At 41.5% G+C, this 17,556-nt stretch overlaps 3 protein-coding genes across 6 annotated transcripts; 1 reads left to right on the forward strand and 2 right to left on the reverse strand.

Annotated features, from left to right (window-relative positions):
* Positions 1–1,337: 1,337 nt before the first annotated feature.
* Positions 1,338–6,205, reverse strand: scnm1 (sodium channel modifier 1). Of its 2 annotated transcripts, none has more exons than XM_027286142.1 (8): positions 5,984–6,002; positions 5,811–5,881; positions 5,644–5,732; positions 3,010–3,104; positions 2,343–2,443; positions 2,127–2,260; positions 1,815–1,935; positions 1,338–1,724 (listed from the first exon to the last, which is right to left on the reverse strand). In XM_027286142.1, the coding sequence occupies exons 1-8, from the start codon at positions 5,984–5,986 to the stop codon at positions 1,613–1,615; spliced, it is 726 nt and encodes a 241-aa protein (XP_027141943.1). In that variant the 5' UTR covers positions 5,987–6,002; the 3' UTR covers positions 1,338–1,612. The 2 variants fall into 2 exon arrangements, with proteins under 2 accessions (XP_027141943.1, XP_019126122.2); XM_019270577.2 differs by lacking the exon at positions 5,984–6,002 and adding an exon at positions 6,037–6,205 and having other exon boundaries at positions 1,339–1,724.
* Positions 6,206–6,454: 249 nt separating this feature from the next.
* lysmd1 (LysM, putative peptidoglycan-binding, domain containing 1) lies at positions 6,455–10,774 on the forward strand. The gene is made up of 4 exons (XM_027286143.1): positions 6,455–6,559; positions 6,781–6,994; positions 7,678–7,940; positions 9,327–10,774. Exons 1-4 carry the CDS (start codon positions 6,555–6,557, stop codon positions 9,517–9,519), a joined length of 675 nt encoding a protein of 224 aa, XP_027141944.1. The 5' UTR covers positions 6,455–6,554; the 3' UTR covers positions 9,520–10,774.
* A 150-nt stretch (positions 10,775–10,924) lies between these two features.
* On the reverse strand, positions 10,925–17,224 carry tnfaip8l2b (tumor necrosis factor, alpha-induced protein 8-like 2b). 3 transcript variants are annotated; one of them, XM_027286144.1, is made up of 3 exons: positions 16,791–17,224; positions 11,871–12,197; positions 10,925–11,752 (listed from the first exon to the last, which is right to left on the reverse strand). In XM_027286144.1, the coding sequence occupies exons 2-3, from the start codon at positions 12,186–12,188 to the stop codon at positions 11,510–11,512; spliced, it is 561 nt and encodes a 186-aa protein (XP_027141945.1). In that variant the 5' UTR covers positions 12,189–12,197; positions 16,791–17,224; the 3' UTR covers positions 10,925–11,509. The 3 variants fall into 3 exon arrangements, with proteins under 3 accessions (XP_027141945.1, XP_010735434.1, XP_010735433.1); XM_010737132.3 differs by having other exon boundaries at positions 16,787–17,224; XM_010737131.3 differs by having other exon boundaries at positions 11,871–12,194; positions 16,786–17,219.
* Between the last annotated feature and the right edge of the window lie 332 nt (positions 17,225–17,556).

The raw sequence follows: 17,556 nt of genomic DNA on the forward strand, positions 1-17,556 counted from the left end.
TCCCATTTCCTGATTTCTTTAATGTCAAGTTTGACAAGTCATAAGCAAAAAAATGATTTTTTTTCAGATTCTCAAAGGTCACATTTAAAGCTGTAAGACTTCACTGACATTTGGCGTCTTAAAAAATTATTTAAAGACGCAGGCTTTCACTTCCCTTTGATGGTTGTTTTGCAGTAAAAGCAGGTATATTTTTGGATTGTCATGCTGGGTGCTGTGAATGCTGTGACGGACGCATTTACCATATTGTGTTTCATTTGTTTTACAGATTTGCGTCAGAGGACTGTGAAAGTTGTAACGCCGAAATGGCAGAGACGATATTAAAGGTCATCAGAATTTTAAAAATCTGTCTTCAAAAGCGTTTTTACGAGTGTTTACATGCAGCGCAGCCAGGTCTCCACAACAACTGAGCACTAACTTCCAACATATGAAGTGGCTCCCCATGTGGCGGTGACGCTCTCAGCTCCAAAATAATGAAGTGAGCGTGCTTCTGACACATATTAGCAATGTCATCAGAAACTAACCCACGATAAGTCCCCCTGCACCCCTCCAGCTGACCCTGGCGGTGTTATCCAATTTATGCCAACAGCGCTGAGAGCGGCACTGAATGGTCACACTGTGAAGAACGCTAACTGGTGGCTTCGCTGTCCCAGATTAGCACCAATACAGCCGATCTGCTGCTGATTTATAGTTAAGCTGACCGAGGACGAGTCCTACCAATGAGGAGATGGAGCTCAAATGAAAGGAGTAACAAAGGGCTGGTGAAAATTGTCCCACTCGTTCGGTTGGTTACAAGTGTTTGTTCAGCTGTCGGTGCTGCTGTTCGGGTCCTGAAGGCTCCATGATGCTGTCACACTCATAACAAGTGGACAGAGCTTCCAGGTCTGAAAAGCAGATCCAACACATGCTTTAAACTTGCATTCTTTTTTAATGACCAGCAGAGGGAGACTCCACTGACTGCAAACACTTATGACTAAATTAACCGACCCAATCGGTCGTTTCAAGTCTTCCTCCATGCAGCATGATGTTTATTTTGTGAATTATGGTCCAATTTTAGAGTAAAATAGACGATAAAGTTTGGTGTGGCTACCTTGTTATTGATTAGTCGCTACCACAACATATTCTTGGGTTCTCCAATCAGGATGGAAGCCTGGTAAACTCCAGCGTCCTGATCCAAACACCCATCGTCCAGAACTAAAAAAACCCACATGGCGCCCCTGATGATGCCAAACTTGAGGCCTCGAAACGATATCCACAAACTAACGGGTGACGTCCGCTGGCTTCATTCACAATTTATTATACTGTCTATGATCACTCACAAGGTTAACTGCTCTGAAAACATGACAAGAAGCACATGCAGCCAGACAATCAGACATATTGTAAACAGACCCTGAGGTTAGTTCAACATATTTGGAACTGAAAGTGAAGGCAACAGGTTTTACAGATCCACTTTTTAATTTGACTTTGACATGAGCAAACTGAGTAGTTCGGTGAAAGGTTGATGGATGGTACAAATCAGTTTAAGGAAGGACTTGCATGCCGTGGAGCTCCAGAGGTTTATGAACGTACCACTGTGGTACAAGTTAATCTGTGTTTCCCACAGTTCTTAGTCCTCTCAGTGACTTGTAGGTAGGGGGTCAAGCGAAGGAGGATCCTCCTCATCCGAATCAAACTCCACATTCTCGTCTTTGACCCACTTGCCGCTCCGGTCTTGCAGCCACCCCTCACTAAAAAAAATTAAAGAGATGCACTGAAAATCAGGAGGTTGATTGTAATTATGTGAAACTCAGATCAAACAAACAGTCGCAGTTGTGTACCTCTTCAGTTTGAGGTAGTGCTCCAGCTCTCTCCTCCTCTGGGCTGTTATGGGCTCTGCTTCCTGTGTCACTGCAGCCTCAGAGTGTTTTACGTCTTCTGATGGATGTGACGCTTTATTGGCTACAAAAGACAAAACATTTCCACAGTTAAAAGCAACGGTCAGGCCTCGACGGAGCCTCTAAAGGATTTTTTATCTTGTGCGATGAAGTTATGATCAAGATAGTAACTTTTTTATCTTGATCATAAAATATCACCCTACGGGACTTTACAGGCTCCACCGGCCTTGGTTTTCTTCAACACAAAGACTTTACCTGCTGTGCAGCCACTAGAGCTGCTTTGTGATAAACCGTTTGAAGCTTCAGCTTTCCAACATTCTTCTTCTCGCTCAGTCGTTGTTTTGTCTCTGGGATTGGAACTGATGTTCGATGGTTTTTCAGATTTTGTACTGAAAAATGAGAATGACAGATTTATTTCATTCCTTTTCTTAAACATACGTGGGAGTGTGTGTATTAAACAACAACACTCACCTGGTTTTTCTATGGCAGCTGTTGTATGGTACAGTCTTCAATAAAGCGTGATGTGTGAGCTTCCGTGTCTGTGCCAGTAAAGGGGCTGAACAGGACGGTTCCTGAATACACAACAAGATGTAAAGTTGTAGAAGTGTCTCGAGTGTCACTGAGAAGTCACTCAAGACTCTTTTTCCACCAAATTAGCTCTGCTTCTTTAACCGTTAAAGATCTGTTTAAGATTCTTGTAACCATGGTGCTGTTATCGAACCAGTTTTGAGCAGAAACACCTAGGATGTGTCATCGATATAAAACCTGTAGAATAGGACACCAACTTTCCAGGTTAAAACATTTATTCAAATGGTTCGATATGCAAACTGAGGTGAAGCCGGCTTAAAGTCAACTCTTGTCTACCTTTTCTACAACAACGTTAAAATCGGCTGTCAGGACGTCACGTCAGGGTCATGTGGCAGTCACAAGGCTGCACAACAACAACAACAGCCAGTCAAAGAAAGATTGTTCAGCTCATGTTATTATCCCCCCGTGATGATTCATTGACCTTCTACTTGTTAAAATGATCTGTCTGACTCCAGAAACAACTTTTCTGTCCAACTACATGTATGAAAACTTTGCTTGGGGATTGACTGAACAGAGCAAACACAACTGTATAAAATTATTAGTTACCAACCTGTCTCGTGTCTTCAGTCTGGACGTAGTTTTCATGTTGCCTTTTAGTTATTTCATTCTTCAGCCGTGCTTTCTTTCCATAGAAAGATTTTAACCCTGGAAAATACAACACATAAAAAATAGCTGTAAGTTCAGCCTCAGTGTATTTTGGCACTTGCATGCTTTAGATAATAGCTTTGCAGATGTTCTGATCTTATGCAGTGGCCTAAAACGTACTACAATCACAGAAACTGATCCAAACTGAACGGGGGTTGCAGTGTTACATGTGAATGTTTCTTACTACCTGAAACATCAGTTTGCACATTAATATGAAGGCTGGTCCACTGTGTTTTTATTTATTTAGGTAAATGAAGTTATTTCTTTTTTACTTTTTTTATTTTTAAAGAAGAACCCTTGAGTAAGGAGGACTGGATTCAAAGTATCAAGTTGAAGTTATTATTCTTGTACAAGAAGGAGCGTTTAACAGTGCAACACACAAAAAGGGCTTACAGAGAAAAGGCTCCTCGAGGAGCTCTAACTGTTGGTTCTTATACATTGTTCAAAAATGGGCTGTCTCAGACACTTTCCCACTGATACAGATAACGTCCAAACATTCCTTTAGTTGGTTTACTGCTCAGGAATGAGCACTATATTTTATATCCACATGGTACTCCCCTAGCCTGTCTTTCCTGTCCTTATACCACTAATTTATAATTGTCTCAGTAAATCTGAGGCCAACTAAATCAGATCAGATTTTATTTGTATAGCCCAAAGTCACAAAGTCCATTTTCCTCTGAGGGCTTTACAATCTGTACACCCTCTGTCCTTAGACCCTCGGTTCGAGTGAGGAAAAACTTGCCCACAAAAAACCTTTAACAGGGAAAAAAGGTGGAAGAAACCTCAGGAAGAGCCACAGAGGAGGGATCCCTCTCCCAGGACGGACAGACGTGCAACAGATGTCACGTGTACAGAACAAATCAACACAAACATGTTGTACAAAACAATGACTGATAAAATGATTACAGCAGCAGTGGAACCTGTGATAGAGAGACACAGATGCACAGCAGCAGCAAATCATCAACTAACTATAAACTGTGATGGAGATATGGCAGCAATAATGACAGTAGTAATAATGTGTAGTGGACCAACTAGAGTTGGTTAAAGTTAAAGCTGCACTAATCAGTATTTTTATGTAAACAAATGTTTAAAGTGCAAAGCCAGAGATTTATTATATTACCAACAGCTAGTGTTGCCAACTACAGGACAAATCAACTAAGGCAGTGGTCCCCAACCTTTTCCTAACTGCGGACCGGTCAACGCTTGACAATTTTACTGTGGACCGTTAATTAAAATGAACAACCCAAAAATAATTAACAACTACCTCACACAATTAATTATCTTATTTATATTTTCTTCTTCTCCTACCAACTGTAGATGAAGTAGTAAGTCCCCCTTTATTATAGTCCCAGTCTAGGTCGAGCGGTCTTTTATTTTGAAACGTTTTTTTATTTCGAAATGACAGTATTCTCCTCACTTGCGGGAGACTTAGATAATAAATAAAACAGAAATAACTAATTAATTCTTGTGCGGCCCCGGTACCGATTGATCCACGGACCGGTACCGGTCCGCGGCCCGGGGGTTGGGGACCACTGAACTAAGGGATGTATGCAAGACATACAAAAGACAGGACACACACACACACACACTATCTATATGAGCTAAAACATCTGCACCCCAGTATGATCCTTAATTTTTTATACAGTAACAGGGGCGGTTAGGAGAGTTTTTATTAACCTTTATTAACGGACTCTAACCTGTTTTCCTCTTGTTGCATCGTCACAAATCACCTGAAAGAGTTTAACAAAATAGGGGCCCCTTCCATAGGGCCCCTCAATCAGCTAGAAACGGCCCTGATATACTTTATGAGAGACTCTCACCTTCCAGATGTCTCTTCCCCTTCCTGTGAACTGTCAGCATGTCTTAGCAGTTTTAGGAGAGTTTTTATTAACGGACTCTAACCTGTTTTACTCTTGTCACAGATCACCTGAAAGAGTTTATGTTACGTGTGGCCAGGAAGTAGAACTGTGTGTGTGTGTGTTTGTTTCTCCCCACCCTTTTTTCTCTCTCTCGCTCTGTGCACAGAGGAGACCCCAGGTGAGACTCATTGTCTCGTCAGCAAAGAGGTGTCTCTCTCTTGTCTCTCTCTCTATTTTCCCTGCAGGTGATCCGGTCTGAAGGTGAGGCTCTGGATGCCAGGAGCCGTTTGGGTTTTGTTATTTTAGTTTTGGTTCGGGGGTTCCTTGGTAGTCCTGTTTTCGGTCTTTTCTTTTCATTTAGGTAGTGGGTTTTAGGCAGGGTTAGTTTGGGAGTGGATGCTGGGTGCGACGGCCGTTGGCTGGTTCAGTGTTTTCTCTCTCGTTTTGTTTGTTTTGGCCAGGAACCTCCAACCCTTTTGTTTTGTTGTTTCGTTTGTTTTTTAATTAATAAAAAATATTATTGGTTTAATGACAACTTTTGTCTTTATGTTTTCTTTAAATATGTTTCAGGCCTTGCGAGCCCTTGAGGTCCGTAACAGTTTAACAAAATAGGGGCCCCTTCCATAGGGCCCCCCAATCAGCTAGAAACGGCCCTGATATACTTTATGAGAGACTCTCACCTTCCAGGTGTCTCTTCCCCTTCCTGTGAACTGTCAGCATGTCAACCGTGTCAAACACAGGCCGGTAGGAGCACACGAGGCAGGTGTACCTGGAAACAGGTTGAATGTCACAAATGTTACTTTGTATTAACTTTAAATTCAACCAGTTAACAAACTCATTAAGTCACCTTCCGTTCTTCAGCAGAGCTGCTTCATCCTCTGGGACAAAATGAGACAGCAGATCCGCCACTCTGCGTTTCTAAAACACACAGTAAACACACAGTAAACACACACAAAGTAGAAATAGTAGAAAGTGTTTCATTCATAAATGTTAGCCACAGTTAGCCGGCATGATGCTAACCATAACAAACCAAAGATCGCAGCTTTAAGACTTTCCTAGAGTTGAACTGTTACCTTCAGGATGTTCAGCTGACTCTTGTCATCTCCTTCCCTCTTAAAAGACATAGCTGTGATCACTGTGACTGTTTATATAATTAAAAAAACAGACTTTAGTCAGTTAGCTCGCGGCTAGCCGCTTCACTTAAGCAGATAGCAATGCTGCGTTTACGGACAAGAAAGGGAGAATGGGAAATATGAGTGTCCTATTTGAAAAATAGCGTTCAGCTCAGTTTAAGTTGTTTTAAACTCAGAGTTTAAGACTCTTAAATGTAGAAAACACACGGCTCTTAGAGAATACAATCAGCAGGCATCTGAAACGGACTAATCCTGCTTTAAAAACCATAAAAGCTTCGGTTTGTCTCGTTTTTTTCCTTGACTGTGCTTGAACGCAGCGCTTGTGACGCGTCATGAGACTAACTGGCGCTGTAGCCATGGCAACGCCGCAGCTAGACAGCGGCTAACGGCTGGGAGACGTCACGAAAAATGACCGTTAACAAACTTTGTCAGCGACTTTTCAGGTGTTTGTTTGAGAGATGAGGTAGGTGACACCTGTGTGACTGTGTTACCTGTGTTTAGTTAGTGTCATTAGCTGTTGCCAAGAGGTCCGACAGGTGTTTAAAAACCGAGCGAAACTAATGAGTTTAAGACTTTAGCTCGCAGGCTAACTAAGCCGCTAGTTTAACGTAAACTACGTACGCTTCTTTCTCACGATGTGAGCGACGGTAAAGTTCGCCGGTAACCGTCATTTTGTTATCAAAGCGTTCGCTACGAGTGCCAACTTACCGAGGTTTATCACACGGACATGTCCGGGGAGCGAGCACCTCTGCCAACCGTCGGGAACGGCCTGCTCCGCGGCGGCCGTACGAGGTCCTACGGCAGTCTGGTCCGGTCTCCGGTTCACCAGAGGCGGATAGAGCACAAAATCCAGCCGGGAGAAACACTGCCAGGCCTGGCCCTGAAGTACGGAGTGTCGGTAAGTGTTAAATAAATACAATAAAACTTCATTTTAAGCCTGTATTGGAGATAAATAAGTTAATATCAAGCCTCCATATGTCAGATAATCGTGTGTAGTATTTGGATATACAACATAAACTAAAATACGTCATGTTATTTACTTTAATATTATGTTTTCTTATTTTTATTTATTTATTTTTATTATATTTATTTTATCTTGAGCTGGTAGTGCTTTTTAATTTACTTTGTTTTATTGTTTTTTATCCTTCTGTTGTCTACTTCATGTTTTTATTGTGTTTTATCTTGTTGTGCTATATAAATAAAGTAGATTGGATTGTTTTATTGTTATTTTTTATATAAATAAAGTAGATTGGATTGTTTTATTGTTATTTTTTAACACAAGCAAACTTTATTTATAAAGCACATTTAAAAACAACTGAGGTTGACCAAAGTGCTGTACAGGTTATTACATATAATACACATATAATACCATAAGGTTAAGATAAATGCTAATGTTAAAAGCCAGGGAGAAAAAAAGTGTGTTTTAATGAGCTTATTCAATTTTTATGCTGAGTCATGCTGCTTATATATATGTAATTGCAGTGCTGTCCTCCTGATTTCAGTCAAATAAAAGCATCAACCAACTTTTTCAAGCTTAAAATATGTTTGCAGAAGTCTGACATGGCAGCCTTTCTCTTCCAGATGGAGCAAATCAAAAGAGCAAACAGGATGTACACCAACGACTCCATCTTCCTGAAGAAGTCCTTGTCCATCCCCGTGCTGTCAGGCCTGGAGCACGGTAGTAACGGGGTTTCAGAGGACAGTGAAGAAGACAGTGCTTCTGCTCAAAACGGGCCAGACAGAGCGTCGGACCTTACTCCGGAGGATTTTTTGAAAAGGTTGGATGGTTTGATAAGTCAGTCCAAGAACGCTGCTGTTAAAGGATGCCAGGAGGCAGAGAAAAGGTACGTCTGCTTCAGGTTTGTGGTGTGACAGAGACCTCGAATCTTCACAATCTCTGATTTTATATATTTCACATATAGCATAACACTAACACCCAAAGATCGACCAGTTATATCATAAGTTCCATCCTTGGCTGGACAGTAAAGTTGCAGAATCTCTGTTTATGTTGTGAGATATGATGATATTATGAACCTATTTGGAAGCACGAAATGTGAATACAACAAATTTAAGGAACCACATTAGCTGCGTGACCCTGAACGTCTGTAACCACGAAGAACACAGCGAGCAGCTGATCCAGGCTCTGTCAACTTTCTGAGAGAGGGAAGGGAATCATGTTTACATACTGAGGTGGGTCAAACAGATGCTGGCTAGAAAGACGCAGCTTTTTATATTATAGACTCTTACAGTCTAACTTTCTAAATTAAAAAAAGGGAGTTCAGGTTTATCTGAATGTATTAAATGTCAAAAAAGAAGCTTTTTCAGCAGCAGATGTGCAGTAATGTAGAAAATCGTTGCTATCTCTATAGCGAGATTATGTGCATGTCAGCGTGCAGTTTCCACCATACATCAGGCCTCATAGCTTAGAGCTGTCATACTCATACTCAACACCTTTTGCCCTGCTACATTTCACACCATCATATCTTTTTTTATTTATTATTGTAGCCATGCTTTTGGGTGTTGTTGAAAGCAGCTTTTGGAAATGTGAAGTACAGGAGGCAGGTGGAGGTAACACAGGGAGGAAGAGGAATGTAAACGACCCATTGTAATGATGAAAATGAGTCCTTGAATGCAGCGAACATGACAATGAGTGGTGACACGGTGGATGTTTGCTGTGAGAGTTGTGCTTCAGCAGCGAGCAGCCAGCCAGCAAGTGAGACGTGACACTTTTTTTTTTTTTTAATGGACTGACTGCACAGCAAACATTCTCACATTTGCGAGCAGGAAACTCAGATGTATGGGAGGTCCTGTCATTGTGTGTGCTTGGACAACATTGCTGTTATTTTTCCTGCATTGATAAGTCAGAATGTGTGCTGTGCAACCGGTCTGTATAGAAAATACTGTAGTATGGTCTGTGTTGTATTTGAAGCACTACTTTATACACCCTTCCCTCCCCTCTCTTATGAAGCACTTCCTGCTTTGGCACCGAATGTTGCAATTGAAAACAATTGCAACAAGTAGAAATGTGCTCTCAGTGCAATTGCAATCCACATCACGAGCATGATATAATTAACAGGAGCCCTGTTTGATATTTTGGCAGGTTTCGTACTCTCATAGCAGGAGGTGATATATCTATCCGATCTCACCGAAAGCTGCCAAAGATGAATGCTTGGGGGAGTCACATCAGCCTTCAGACTTACTGTATCTTGTCATCTGTTTATTCTTCGCAGGGTTGCCGCCCTAGAAGTAGCTTGCGCCGGCAGGACGTCAGACTGGCGGCCGCTCACAAGGTCGCAGAGTGTCGTTTCATCGCCCAGAATGCTGCTGTTGCAGCAGCAGGCGCCACATGGAACAGTACCCCTAACTATCACCAAACTCACCAAGAAACTGAGAGACAGAGAAGATGAGATCTTCCAGCTGTGACATGTTGTTTTTGCTGTCACACTCTGATCATTAAAGACACTTTCCCAGAAGGCCACGTCACAGGGTTTGGCCTCCAGCATAATAGAGCACTCCATACAAAGAAATCGATACTTTGTAATCCTTCTGCTGCTTAATGGACTTGGAGCTTAAAGGTTTTAATGTAGACTTAACAATGGGAAGTTACACTGTCTTTTAACTAAAGCTGCAAATAATCTTTTACTCGATTAATTGATTAGTTGTTTGGTGCCTAAAATGTCAGAAAAAGACCAATGTGACATCCTCAAATGTCTTGTTTTGTCCACAACTCAAAGATTATTCAGTGCACTGTCAATGAAGACAAGAGAAATTAGAAAATATTCATATTTGAGAAGCTGAAAATGACTCAGAACGATGATCAAAATAGTCCTTCGGGTAGTTTAATCGTTAACAACTGATCGATTAATCGATTAATTGTTGCAGCTCTACTTTTAAATTGTTTTTTAAAAGGAATATTGCACTGCTGTAGCCTTTTTATTTATTCGTTGAGACAGACTGTAGATTATGAAAAGCTTCATATTCTCCCATAGATGCGTTTGGCTTGAAAATGAGAGCATGAAATGTTAAAAATGGGAATTTCACAGTCACATGTTGGTTCAGTCATATGACTCTTCATATGGTGAGCTCAATAAGCGGTTTGTGTGTAATGCTACCTCACAGCCTGCTAATGCAACGTTGGCCAAGTTTTTCTTTTTTTTTTACACTTTAGCCAAGGTAAGTAAAGTATATAAATCACGTTCACTGTAATACTGAGAGTGCAACATTGCTCACAAAGTGATCTGTCTGTTACTGCTGATGAATTTCAACTATAATGTAGCCAAAGTTTGAAAAAAGCAAAACAGCAATCTTTTTATTGTTTGTTATGGGCATATTTTTTTTATTTTAAGTTTTTTTTTTTTTTTTTTTTTTTTATAGTTCATTTTTAGAATAACAAAGTTTTAATCCATCATGTTCAGATCTAAATGTACATTTGTCCACACTTCTTACAAGGCTGAGCTCTCTTGGCCTACCTCTTGAAATAGCTGACTCTCATTAACACTTGACTTTAAAAGCATATTTCTGTAATTGAAACGTTGAACATTATTTCTTACACAAAGATGATTATTATAGCAGTTAAACGCTAAATTATATTTTCCGACTATTGTTTAAGGTGAAGTGACAAGTCTGGGCTTTCATTTCTTTCCCTTGTCTGTTGATATTCAATGTCTTTGTAAGGTAAAACCAAAGAATAACACTTGTCATCCAATATCCAGAAAACATGAATTATAGGCCTAACATTCAAGCTTGTGTAGTCAACACTGTTTAAGAGTCAGTCTTTTTTGTTTTGAAGCTGAGGCTACAAAGCGTTGGTGTAAGTAATTGTCCACTGTGGGGGTTATTTGCTTTATTATTGGCTGCATTGTCTTCCACACACCTCAGTAAATGCAGTACAGTGAGTTGCTGAAGCATCATTTCGACCACCAGATGGCAGTGCTGTATTACAGTGGCATTGTTCCCTATCTGTTCTCTTTATGCAATCTGTCCAGCTGTTTCAACTCATCCTCTACAGAATACATAACATCAGTAGTTCTGAATGATACATTTCAAGGTCTCAAATATAAAACGTTTGCTGAAATTTCATAATCTAATAAAACTGCTGATATAGTATAAACCAGTTTCTATTCAAGTTTGGTTTCTGTGAACCTTGTCTGAATAGACAAGCATATATCACAATTGTACAGTATATATATATCACCTCTAAACATTATAAACTTGAGGAATGACTCAACCAACGTTATTTTTATCCCACATGTTCTTTGAGAACGATGGGGCAGCGGTTTTGTTCTCAAATCACTTGTCTTGTGTTGCCAGTCCTCGGTAGCATTAAGAACAATTTTGTCCAACAGTTCTGAGTCTCAAGTGAGTCTGCCTGTAGATCTCCCAGTGTCTGACTGACATTTTAATTGCTTCTGTGTCATATTGTCCCGTCCTCTACCAGTTTGTCGAGTCCTTTGCAGATCTTGGTAAGGTGGGGTCGGAATGGGCCGCTGGGATCGTACAGTTTGGTCAGGAGCTCTGGGTTGGAGTAATGGTTGAAGACGTGGTTGATGCGACCGTGGGATTTAGGGGTGAGGTGGTTGTGGACCAGCTGCAGCAGCAGATCCCTGCAGCTGGTCAGGAGTTCCTCCATCACAGCCTTGTCAAAGGTAAAGTCCACCTGTGCCAGTCAGGGGAAATACAGAATGTTATTACTGTGATTGCATGACCTAGAAGTTTCGTCTTTCTAAAGCCTGCACAGATCCTGCACATTAAAAGGTTGATACATGGAAACATACCTCGTAGAAGCTGATAGCTGTCATGGCCCCCTGGTGCAGTTTCTTCTTAAAATCCGTGGCCACTCCCAGTTCTTCTGTGCTAAAGCGGTTGTTCCTGAACAGCACGCCGATCTTCACAGCAATCTTGATCAGATTCTTGATCACCTTCTGGGCCTCCGATTTATTACCCAAGTACTCTTTGGAGACGCGGTACAGTTCATCCAGGATCTCGCTGCTGGTGTCGTCAATGAACATTTGGACAGAGCTTTTGGTGGCCATCGAGCTGAGGATCTTCTTCTGCGCCTTCATGGCCATGTCCTTTGAGCTGAAGGTCTCCATGGTTGCCTGAATTGTCAGAGAGATGGAAACATTTTAATGATACCCTTGTTGAATTAGAATGTTGCTTTCCTAATAATCATTTCACCACTCACACAGTTTTCAAATTGTGCCCAGAAATAGACAGTTTAGTGATTAAAACTGCAGAATTAAATGTTGCAAATTGGTAGTTTGCAACACTGATGAGAAATACATTAGGACTTCATCCAAAATCAGTGAACTGCCAATTCCAGAGGCAAAAATATTGAACACTTGCAAGTTCGGCTTTCTCTGAGTGGGTTGAGTGCTCATTGGTGTATATGATAAAGTGTTTCAGCCAAAAATTTGGATTTGGATTTTGCCGCACTTGGAAACGATTCCTTGTCACTGTTAAACCAGATTATGGATAATCCAGAGCCTCAGTCAGAAGCCATGTTACCATCCAAATACACTGCATAATGTAAACAAATGTGGGTAATTCATCAAAAGAAAATGCAAACAAGTACTTTTCCATCTACTACCATTGTGCCAATATTGTAAGTTGGTTCATGAGATTAGCAGTAGGGGGTGCCCTAGGTGGATGTTCAGAAGAAGAGGCGAGTTAAATGAACTCTTTAGACAACAGTAAAAATCACCTAATGTGAGCTTAAACATCAAGGAATTCTTTTGAATTTTGTCTTTTTTATCGAACTTTACTAATGCGACTTTACTTCAAAACATGCCACACCATCATTTACTGAAAACACGACAGAGAAAGATCAGGAGTCTTGTTTGCATGAATAAAAATAAATATACAAAATACGAGTATGAGGAATAAGGTAGTGCGTCCACCAAAAAAAAAGATATTTATAGGCGCAGCCCTAAACGAAGAGGAAGAACAACACTCTCACACCTGGTTGCTGCTCGGCACAACTTCAGCCTTTTACTGCCAAACAATGAGCAGCTTCAGTGGAGTAGTTGGAGGTTAAGTGCCATGTTCAAGGGCCAACTGTTTGTTGTTATGGAGGCTGGGGAGGGCAACACATGTTCACTTCTCTTTTCCAAATTTCCCTGAGCATCTGGAGATTTGATCTGGCGACCCTCCCAGTCGTGACTTTGACTCTTTAACCTTCAGACTGCCACCTAACCGCACACTTTTTCATACAGTTTTTAACACTCCAGGCTCAAATATATTTGTCAGTTTATAAAAATAAAAGAGATATCCCCACAGTGCTAAACTAACAGTGTCAGATTTGAAACTCTGCATTTATGTCATGTTAGTTCCAGTGTTTGTTTTCGTATCTGACATGCACATGTGCCAAAAGGGAAAAGTACCATGGAAGAGACTCCACGGAGGCTTTTAATATCTCCACTGAGGTTTTAACCACACCTAGCATCCATCACAGAGAACCCCCCCAGGGGTGTCATCAGCATGCATACAGCATGCTATGACACAACTACTAAATCCACTGTTTAGCTTTGATTGTCAACACAGTTTGAATTAATTCCTTTTTAATTGCATTTAATTTTTTCCCTAATCGCTATTGTAAAAACAGGCTGATATGGAGTTTATTTACAAACCAAAACACCTGATGTTCTTATTAGAGAATCATACAAATAGGGTTACATCCCTGCAAAGACTGTGAGAATCAAAGTATCATGACTCATTACATTACAAAATAGGAAGCAAATATGCATCTTTGTAGAGTAGTTATGCTACCTAGATAAGTCCCGGTTACATTTCCAGTCCAACAAACACTTGCAATCAGACCGAATCAACAAAGATATACAGTTATCTCTTGTATGCATCAATGTCACTACTGCTGTGTAGCCTCTCCTACTTCCTGTGTTCTGTTTCACCTTGTAATCACACATTTATAGACTCGGGGTCTGCGACTGAGTCTGAAATTCAAAGAACAGTTACTGAACATCTTTGAGTGTAATTTTCCGCTTCTAGCCTGTGTGGACAAGTATTTGAGAGAAACAGGTAGGCTGCATAGCTGAGACAGGTCCATGCCTGCTGTTTTCAGATTGCATCAGTGGTGGGGCAAGACCAAGAAGTGAGCATCCTGAAGCCCCAATGGCTACCTTTTAATTACTGGCTTGGGGTCTGCCTTTGGTGTACAACAACAGCAAATGTGTCACTGAAACATGCGCATTAACAACAGCATATTGTCTGTAAGCTGTGAGTTAAATGACTGTCCTGATGGCTGCTCTAATGTTCCTGCGTAGTAGACGGTGTTAATCAAATGATGATTTTCTCATTGTCCGAGTCCAGCGATGCGCAGTCAGCAGTGTCAGCAAACGACTCCACAGCTCACTAATAAACGATAAAGTGATCCAGTCGCGTTTAACGATCATATCATGCAAAATAGGCAGCGCCCGCTCGCTTGCCCTGGCTCTTCATATCCCCGGCGTACACCCCAATCCCATCTGCAACATCCATAATAAGCAAACAGTCACTATTATAGGATATCTCACTAGGTTCCATTTTGCATGCACAACCATTCATTTTGAACAAGTGTCACATATCTAATGGCTCGCTTTGTTCCAAAAGCTTTCGGTTCCCTGTGGGGAATTAAAGAACATTCATTAGATTAATTTCCCTTAACGGTGATAATGGAAGTGGAGCAGCGTGATAGCTATTTCAGATTCATGCTTCAATCTCATTTATTTGCTAAAAAGACTACAGGGATTTGAGGGACATGCACAGTGTGTAGTCATCAGCCGGCGTTGCACGCAGTGATATGTAACTCCGCAGCTGGAGCTTGTTTTTTTTTGTTTATTTCATGCAGATCTATCAGAAGGGTTGAGGCCGCGTCGACACATTTCTGCGTTACAGCAGCACATTGCCATGAAAGCACTTTTCTGTAATGGACGTCATTCGGTCAGTCACATCGAGGACGTTTTGGACGTCGAGCATCAATTTTCTGCTACATATGCATTGAAGAGGGCTTTCAAGCGACGGCTCGTTGTTGACATCCATCAGAGAGTGACTGCATTACACGTTCAAGTGTTTGTTTCCCTCCAGAATGCCTACGTGACAACCACCTGTATGTGCGAGACCTAATACTGTCGAGGAAACAAAATAGCAGAGCAGAGTTGGAACCATCCCAACAGGGACGGCCGTGCTTGGATTTAGAGTTACTCAAACAGAATCTTTAAACGTTAGGTTAATGGAAAGTCAGAGAGAGAGTGTTGATTGGTGGAGCCATCCAGGCAAGGCAGGAGAGGTAAATATTTAGCATTCCTCAGATGACTGCAGCCTCAGTGTTTGTGTACATGTATGAACTTGTGTGCACGTGGATGTGCATTTTTGAAGTGGTTTCTGGCCAGTTGAGGTATTTTTTAAATTAAATTAAATTAAAATAAAAGGCTGTGTTTATGTGTGTTTGTGTGTTTGTGTCCCTGCCCTTTCCAGCAAATATATATGTGTGTGTGTGTGTGTGTGTGAGAGAGTATTATGATAAATCCTCTCACGGGACTTAGAGGAGGATTCATCAAACCCCTTTTGACTCATTTGATCAAAATGTGTCTTGTACTGTTATTAAAGTGCAGCAGGGCCTCATCATGACAAGTTGAGACATCCTCGCTGACTGTTATCACCAGGCTCTGGGCTGGGTAGACTTCTAGAGTTTTAGCTGATGAGGAGAGGTTAGAGGTCTCTTTTCTTTTTTAGATGGCCGCAGCCTTTGACCAGGTGAACAATGATGAATGTTCAAGATGACGTAGATGTGTTGAACTGGTGAAAACCTTTTTAACTGAGTATGATGAACCAAAGAGGATTAAACCCTGACAGTAATTTCTGAGTCCTCAGACAGCAGCTTTCTGTGCACGATGCGTACCGTGCCAGGATGAAGTGTCACTTCCGCTGCATGTTTTGAACTGAGGGCATCAGTGCCGAAGGTGGATGGGTGTTTTTAACTTCAACTTTTACTTCCGTTGCACATTGAATACTTTGTGCAAGTTTGTAAAGAATAAGTTGCTTCTTCTCTTTTATTAAATTAAAAAAAAAATCTCCATAAATATATATATATATATATATTTCTTTTTTTAGTTAAAGACAAGGAAGTGTTGTGAAATCCTCAAAAAGCACGTATTGCAGTTTGTCTTTCACCATTGCACAACTCTTATTCAATTTCTCAACTCTGCAGCTACAGAGTCTCGAAAGGGAAGCGAAACAGACAGCAGTTGGCGAAACGGCGGGGTGTCATCAGCAGAGGCCCACAGGTTGTGTTTGTCCCTCATGTATATAACTGTGCCCGTCTCTCTTCACTTAATGAGCTTCAACTCAAAGTAGGCCAGTAAAGGAGGGAAAGTCCACTGCCTCGAGATTTGAGTTGAGTAACTCCCAAGCCTGCGCAAACAACAGCGTGAGCTCTACATCTGTGCATGTCACTGTACTTGTTACAGCATGACTATGAGTCTACATGCATGTCTCCCAACCCGCGCTTGATAAGGGGAAGTAGAGAGAAGTCACACATTTTGTTCCAGTGATCCTACTCTACTCTGTCTGCCTCTGCCAGTTATGAATAATCAGATTTTTTTCCATGAACAACAAAGAAAGGAGACATAACACTAATCTGGGCCCGGAGGATTTTTGTTTTCCTGGCACATGAACACAGCAGAAGTGGTGTCTTACCTGTGTGTGTGTGTGTGTGTGCTGAATCCCCCTCCCTCCTGGTTTGTGTCAGATATCTCTCTCTCCCTCTGCTCTGTCTCAGGTTGACAGCACAGGCCAGTTGAGTTAATGAGATCCCTTCATCGCCACCACGAGCCGAGCCAAAATAAAAAACACCCCCAAAAAACAGCCCTCCTGCAGCGCTTCTGTCAGTGCTGCCACCCTATCTTAAGATAGAGTTGAGTTGCACTTCCTTGAGGAACTAAATTACTATGACACACCCCTCAGCGTGAGTGTGTGTGTCTCTCTCTCTCCCACCCTCTCTCTCTCTCTCTCTCTCTCTCTTTAGCCTCTCTCTGTCTTGTGTTTCTCAGAAAATTTAAATTCTGACTCTTCAAAAACCTGTATCCCTCTTTTGCCCTCAGCGCTCTCTCTGAATCGGTCTGTCACCCTCCCTCGCTGTTCTCTGTAATGCTGACGTTGTGCCTCTGCTTGTTCTGACAAGTGAAACCCGCCAGAAAGAATTTAGCAATGATCCAGTGATGCAGCCAGTTGAAAAGGGAGTGGCTTAAACCCTTTTTTTGTGTGTTCACCTTCGCTGGAATGCGGCTCCTGTCAGTGCCGCTGAGCACCATGGGCCCTCCCTGTCTCTTGTTCGATGGTAGAATCAAAACAATGAGTGGCCAGGAGTGTGTCACACTGACACACAGGCACGTGCACAGAGTCACAGATAACTGACTACTGAAATGAAACACTTTGAGCCACCTGTGGTACTTCTGATAGAAAGTTTAG

Source organism: Larimichthys crocea, chromosome XIII, assembly GCF_000972845.2.
Source record: "Larimichthys crocea isolate SSNF chromosome XIII, L_crocea_2.0, whole genome shotgun sequence".
In the NCBI taxonomy this organism is placed as follows: domain Eukaryota; kingdom Metazoa; phylum Chordata; class Actinopteri; family Sciaenidae; genus Larimichthys; species Larimichthys crocea.